Source organism: Pistacia vera, unplaced genomic scaffold, assembly GCF_008641045.1.
Source record: "Pistacia vera cultivar Batoury unplaced genomic scaffold, PisVer_v2 Contig122, whole genome shotgun sequence".
NCBI classification, from domain to species: domain Eukaryota; kingdom Viridiplantae; phylum Streptophyta; class Magnoliopsida; order Sapindales; family Anacardiaceae; genus Pistacia; species Pistacia vera.
The window spans coordinates 558201-565449 of record NW_022195271.1 but is presented as its reverse complement, the minus strand read 5'-3'; the positions used below and the strand labels follow the sequence as shown (position 1 = coordinate 565449).

Genomic DNA, 7249 nt, shown 5'->3' with positions numbered 1-7249 from the left:
GGGACGCCCATCCACTACTTTTGTTTTTTAAAAAATAAAATTTTTTAAAATTTTATGGACGGGCGTCCATTATTTTTCTTTTAAATTTTTTTGGATGGGAGTCCATTAAATATGTATAGGCGTCCATAAAATGTTGGATGACCGTTCATTCACGAAAGACTCTAGCGTGGTCACGTCTGATTGGATGCCATGTCTTTTGGTACAAAATTTTGGTGTAAAATTTTGGTGTCCATAGCATTACTCAATAAAATTTGCCTTGATCGAAATGCTGGAGATTGTCTATTTAGCAAATTTATCTAATTAAATAAGGCCAAACGACTTGTGCATACCTAAGGTTTGTCGTAACGACAAGTTGGTATCCAAAAGGTTTTGAAATGACAAATAGGTACCTTCCGTCATGTTCTGTTAGTGATTTCTGTTTATTAATAGTGAAAAGACTAAAATGCCCTTGAAAGTTTGATATTTTAGTTTTTTATAAATTTAAAAATTTCTAAAAAACCCCCTAGGTTTGCTAATTTAATTAAACACTCCCATATATAAAAAGTTTGTTAAATGATAAAAACACCCTCACCACCCGCAGTGCCAGATTCCGGCCACCATTGTCGGAATCTGGTCGAAAAATTGTGTTATGACATAGACCTGTCGGATCTGTGTCGTAACGTATCGATCTGGCCGGAAAAGGCCAGATCTGGCTGTCGAGGCAACAGATGGAGTTTTCTGCCTCGACGGCCAGATCTGGCCTTTTCCAGCCAGATCCATGGCTGATCTGGCCGGAAAAGGCCAGATCTATGGCTAGATCTAGCCGTCGAGGCCGCAAAACTCCATCTGCAACGTCGACGGCCAGATCAGCCACGGATCTAGCCGGAAAAGGCCAGATCGAAGTGTTACGACACAGATCGACGGGTCTTTGTCGTAACGCAATTTTCGGCTAGATTCCGGCGGTGGTGGCCGGAATCTGGCACTACTGGTGGCAGGGGTGTTTTTATTATTTTACAAAAATTTTATATATTGGGGTATTTAGTTAAATTAGTAAACCTAGGAGGTTTTTTAGAAATTTTTAAATTTATAAAAAACTAAAATATAAACTTTCAAGGGCATTCTAGTCTTTTCACTATTATCAAACGAAAATCACTAACAGCATATGATAGAAAGTACCTATTTATCGTTTTAAAACCTTTTAGGTACTAACTTATTGTTTCAGTAAACCTTAGGTATGTGTAAGTCGTTCTCTCATTAAATAATAAATATTTTCTATGTAATACAGGAAAGAAATCTAAAATCTTGCATTTGTTTCTTACAAGTGGCACTGCCAGATGTAATTCAGCCCTGTATATTTCAAATAGTAGGTTGTTCTTTCAGTGCAACTTAGGTAATATAATTACTCCCTTTCTTCAATTACATGCAATGGTGAAAAAGAGAAATAAAAATTTCTCAAAACGTCCAAAATACAGCAAATATGATTCAGAATGTAATCCACTCGCTCTGGAGGCTATCCACTTTACCATATCAGAAAATACAGAGAATATCCTATAAAAATTATGAAACGTGGCCAAACATTCACACGAGTACACTCTTAACTTACACTCGCGCGTATAAATATCTCCATGCTGTAACGTTTGGTTGGCAAGACAGACATTATAAATGCAGCCAACCCGAGACCAGCAAGTAATCTCACCCAACTACCCAAGCACCCGGCCCATTTTCTCTCTCTAGAAATCTATCTAACTTTCTCACTTTAAAATCTTTCGCTTTCTTCATCTCGTTTTCGTTCCGATTTCTCATCAAATCACCCGATCTCCGTCCGGCTTTCTGTATCAAAATTTTGATATTATCATTATTGTCTCCTGATCGATTCTGCAAACGATTTGATTCGGCGAAATTTTAAAGAAAATCGGACAAAGAATTCTGCATGAGCTGGTTGGGAAAGCTGGGTTGCTATTTCTTGTCCTCGAATTCGAACCATTTCATTACGTGTCTCTTGATTTTCACCCTTCATTACTCTCCTCAATTACCTCCATCATTATTTAATTTTGAAAAAAAACCAACAGAGCCGTTATTAATAATCAGCATACGCAATCATATTCAAAATATTATTAATCCTCTGTTAATAGTTTCGTCTAACCATGGAATCAACAAACAGGAGTAATCGTCAATTAAGTAGAGGTTGGTAATGATTGGATTGTTTTTACCGTTGCTTGGTTTATTCTTATTATTTCATGTCTGTCGGTGGCATGAATCATGATTAAGTTTTGTTTGGTTGTGTCGTGAAGCTCTTTGCTGTTCGAATGTGGAGAGGAGGCAAGCAAGGTCGCCATCTGTTATTGTCATTGGCGGTGGCATGGCTGGAGTTGCGGCGGCTCGTGCTCTCCATGATGCGTCATTTAAGGTAAAAAAATATTAAATTATTGTACATCGATAATTAATATTTTCGTAGAGTTCATGTTTGCTTGTATTTGTAAAAGTGGAATGAATATGAGTTTCGTGTTTTACACTTTTACTTGTACTTTAATTATTTATTTATTAAAACTACGAGCTCATTTTTGCCATCAGCTTGGCTCTAAAAGTCCACGCAAATTTGCATTATTGCCATTTGATTAATGCAAAGAAATGTTTGATTTTTACTTGCCAAAAACTCTGGCGACCTTTTTGTATAGTGAGCAACTGTTTATAGCTGTCTTATTATTTTATCCATCCAACTTTTGTGGGAAGCATAGGCTTCAATTGTCAGCTTTTACCTGTTGAGGCTTAGCTGATTTAGCGTTGATAGGAATTGTTGGAAAATGCTTGGTATATGTCGAGGGAATCAAAATGTGCTCCGTACTTGCTATTTGTTGCTGATCCTTTTTGTCTCTCTTTATTTTATTTGAAGCATTCTCAATGAAAACCCTCTCCGTTTTCTACTTGTTAAGGAGTCGTAGTTAACAACACTCCTTAATTGATTAGTGCCTACAGGCAACACTTGATTGGGCCTTAAAATATTTGTAAAGGTTCACTTTTTTTCAATGCACTTTTGCATTTTATGGGCAGGTTGTCATCTTGGAATCTCGGGATAGACTTGGTGGTCGAGTTAACACTGATTATTCGTTTGGTTTTCCCGTTGACCTGGGTGCATCTTGGTAATTTTATTTCCTTAAAAAATAAATCTCTTTGTCGTTTCTTTTTAGTGTTATAATTTTTAATTTCCAATATTGATGTTTCAGGCTGCATGGAGTCTGCAATGAGAATCCACTGGCACCAGTGATTGGGAGACTAGGGTTACCTCTATACCGCACTAGCGGTGATAATTCTGTGTTGTATGACCATGATTTAGAAAGGTGAAGATATGTCAATTTTGTTTCTTTATGTGCCTGTAGTTTGATCATATTTTCTCTGGTTTGGCCGGTAATAGCTACCTATGAATCACAGTTCAGTTCATGTATAGAAGCCTAATTAAAATCTATAGTTTATCATCGGTTTGATTTTTTATGTTTAAAGTCAACTTGACAATTTTGTATGGTCAAATTCTTAAACCAAAAAACAACCTGTTTGTATGAACATCTTTTATTTTTTATTTTTGTTTTGTTAATTTCATAAACCAAATAGAACCTGGTTTAAGTTGATTGAATTAGTTTTAGCTTGCTTTACTTTGTGGGTTGACTTGCGTTTCTTGCAACTCCTAAATTAATAATTCAACTAAAATATTAAAGTATTTCTATACTAGTGGTGACTTTATTTTAAAATCATACTTAGCATAGTAGGGTAGTAGCCATCAGTGGTTAAGAGTATCCAAGTGACAAGTTATTTGTCCATGATTGTGTCATCAAGGCGTCATTTTATTTCTACAACGTTCTTGTTTTCAATTTATTAAAATATTTCGTCCAAATTTTCCCAAGTGAGCAAAAACTTAATTTTAGTTTGAAGCTATCAATGGATTGTGCTGAGCACATATTCTCTTTGCAGCTATGCGCTTTTTGATATGGATGGGAACAAAGTTCCTCAAGAGTTGGTCACAAAGGTTGGGGAAGTTTTTGAGACCATATTGGCAGAGGCAAGTTTTCTTTTTTATGGAATTTTTTCTCTTTATGTGTACTGTTGTCACAATCTGGAGCTTAAATATAGTATAGTAGTCTCCTGGATTGATCTTTGGGTCATCCTAGCTAAGGCTTGAGGAGAAGATTGCTATTTTGCTCCACTTTGAGGGTTCTTTGAGTTTAGTTAAAAGTTTACTAATCTAGCATCTTTAACCTATTGTGTGTTCGCATTGTGCATTATTCTGAGTTAATTTTGTTTTCTTGAATACAGACGGATAAAGTAAGACAAGAATTCAGTGAAGATAAGTCTATACAACACACCATTTCAATTGTTTTTGAAAGGAGGCCAGAATTAAGGTTGCAGCATGCTTTGAGCTCTCTTTAATCATTTTTAAGTTACAGAATTTGAGTAACTGAATTTTGTTTGAACCAACAGGTTAGAGGGGCTTGGCCATAAGGTGCTTCAATGGTATTTATGCAGAATGGAAGGCTGGTTTGCTGCAGATGCCGATACCATCTCAGTTAAATCCTGGGATAAGGCAAGTTTGTGCTAGAAGTTGAGATTTTTTATATTTCACAGAATTTTGGTTTGTTATGAGAGTTACTCTGCATAATCAATTGAGTGCAGAAAAAATAGAAAAATTGGGGTTCAATTATGGGTCACTTGATTTATTATTACTGTGTTGCTACGTGTGGTCCTTCTCTTCTTTCTCTCTGTTTTTCTCTTGTGCTTGTTTCGCATGTGAAATATTAAAGCTCCTTATATTGTCATCCATTTTTTTTATATATCAACAGTGTAATTTATATGCCTGGTAATTTAAAATATAATGCATGTTCATTTTAGTGGAGCTATTTGACATAAATACAGTCCTGGACACATCATACTCCCAAAATTGCATAACCTTTTGTAAACCAAGGGGTGGATGATTTAATTGCATCTTTATTGGACTGGGTCAAGTTGTGTATAATACAACTTGGTGTGTCCTAAATTCTCTGAAATTTTTTTGTTTGTTATTATTTATTAATTTCTGAGTGATGGGGTTAGGTTACAATGGCTGACCCCTGGATAAGCTTGTAATTTCTGATATCTTCAGAGATATGTCTGCAGTGGGTGGGCTCATCTTTATATCTCTTTTGCGTATGTTGATTCTTGTTTTGTAATATTGTATTGAGCTACAAGCTGTTGCGTACTCTAATTAATTACCTCAAATTTTAGTAGTGATTTTTCTTTATGTACAGGAAGTACTGCTCCCCGGTGGTCATGGGCTCATGGTTAGGGGCTATCTTCCAGTTATAAACACCCTTGCCAAAGGCCTTGACGTCCGCTTAGGCTGCAGGTATGGATTATTTATCTAAAGTAATCTTCCAAGTTGTACATCATGTGTTATCTTGTGACTTGTTTCAGGCAACCATATCCTGACCTGATTTCTTTACAGGGTTACTAGGATTGATAGACGCTACAATGGAGTGAAGGTAACTGTGGAAGATGGAACTACATTTGTGTCAGATGCTGCTATTGTTACTGTTCCTCTTGGTGTGTTGAAGTCCAAGGCAATCAAGTTTGAGCCAAGGCTCCCAGACTGGAAGGAAGCGGCCATTGACAACCTTGGGGTGGGGATTGAAAATAAAATAGTGTTGCATTTTGGTAAGGTGTTTTGGCCCAATGTGGAGTTTCTGGGAGTGGTTGCAGAGACATCTTACAGATGCAGCTACTTTCTAAATCTTCACAAGGCTACAGGTCATCCTGTCCTTGTTTACATGCCTGCCGGGCAGTTGGCCAAAGACATTGAGAAAATGTCTGATGAAGCTGCTGCTAATTTTGCTTTTATGCAACTCAAGAAGATCCTTCCTGATGCATCTGCTCCGGTAATTCCACCGCATGCAGCATTATTATTGTGCTTGTCACTTTAAAAATTTGTTGTACTGCTTAAGATTTCCTACTTAATTTAGACTTCAAACTATTTGTTAAATCAAAATCTAATTTTATATTTTGATTATGCAGATTAATTATCTTGTTTCTCACTGGGGCACAGATGTTAACTCACTTGGCTCCTATAGCTATGATACAGTAGGCAACGCCCATGATCTGTATGAAAGGCTTAGGATTCCAGTGGACAACCTATTCTTTGCCGGGGAGGCAACCAGTATGAGCTATCCAGGGTCAGTGCATGGTGCATTCTCGACTGGACTGATGGCTGCTGAGGACTGCCGGATGCGTGTCCTGGAGCGGTATGGGGAGGTAGACTTGTTCCAACCAGTCATGGGTGAGGAGTCTCCTGTTTCGGTACCACTTTTGATCTCTCGAATGTGATTCAAGAGTTCCTGGCACCCCCTCATTGATCTTAGATATGATAGTATATTGCTGAGATATGTAAACATGGGTTCTGGCTAACACAGAATTGCCACATTTAGTGATGGTTGGGCAATGTTGTCATAAATTGCTGTTTTCCTCTTGACCAATCAGTCAAAGAATTGGTTCATGTGTGTAGTTACCTCTGTGACATAATTATATGTATTGATATTTGGACAATAATAATAAAAGTAAAAAATATGAATCTAAATACTGGTGTTCCTTCATGAAAGGAATAATGTTTTAGGAACATTGTGGGAAGGACTTTTGGAGAATTTACAGTTCCAACTAATAAGATATTTTGTTGGTTTAATTGTGAGCGCGTGTTTTGCTTTTACTCAAAACCCAGGCCCTTGGCATGGGTGTAATTTGAGTTCTTTCTGGATGCACTTTCGTTGGTCCATTTGTTTTATATTTTCTGAAGCTTGCTTCTCTGTTTGTTATTGGAAATGTTTCTTGATATGGGCTGAGATTGGGGATGGTGGGGTTGCCGGCACATTAACGAAATTTGATCTATTTACTTGTGTGTTGCAGGCTTTACTTCAAGTGTTGAGTGTAGTAAGAAAAGGGTTATTCTTCATATTGTAAATTATCGGTTAATGTTATGGAATTATATCATGCTAAGAATTTCTTTGAGATTTTAGATAGTTTCGAATCTCATTCTTTTGAAGTAGGGGTGTAGCTGAGCTCGAGTCGTTTGCGAGAAAAGCTCCAGTCTCGAGCTAAGCTCGAGCTCAAGCTGCTCAAGTGTCTTTTCGAGCCGAGCTCGAGCTCGAGCTGTTCAATTGCCTTTTCGAGCCGAGCCTGAGCCACCTAGTGCTCGGCTCAATAGGCTCATGAGCCTCCATGACTCGAAAGGGTATGAGTGTAAGTTTTTCAAGTATAAGGG

General features: G+C 37.3%; 1 protein-coding gene across 1 annotated transcript; it reads left to right on the top strand.

Moving 5' to 3' along the window:
- The first annotated feature begins 1662 nt into the window (after window positions 1-1662).
- Window positions 1663-6571, top strand: LOC116114956 (polyamine oxidase 2-like). Its single transcript, XM_031401094.1, has 10 exons — window positions 1663-2163; window positions 2271-2386; window positions 3028-3116; window positions 3201-3314; window positions 3940-4027; window positions 4282-4367; window positions 4447-4549; window positions 5250-5347; window positions 5447-5876; window positions 6013-6571. Exons 1-10 carry the CDS (start codon window positions 2124-2126, stop codon window positions 6319-6321), a joined length of 1473 nt encoding a protein of 490 aa, XP_031256954.1. The 5' UTR covers window positions 1663-2123; the 3' UTR covers window positions 6322-6571.
- The last annotated feature ends 678 nt before the right edge of the window (window positions 6572-7249 follow it).

Excerpts from the sequence above, each read along its gene's own strand:
- LOC116114956 (XM_031401094.1), top strand. The coding sequence starts at position 2,124 with ATGGAATCAACAAACAGGAGTAATCGTCAATTAAGTAGAG. Across the intron at positions 2,164-2,270 it reads TAATCGTCAATTAAGTAGAG|CTCTTTGCTGTTCGAATGTG; the intron begins GTTGGTAATGAT and ends TGTGTCGTGAAG. Across the intron at positions 4,368-4,446 it reads GAAAGGAGGCCAGAATTAAG|GTTAGAGGGGCTTGGCCATA; the intron begins GTTGCAGCATGC and ends TTGAACCAACAG.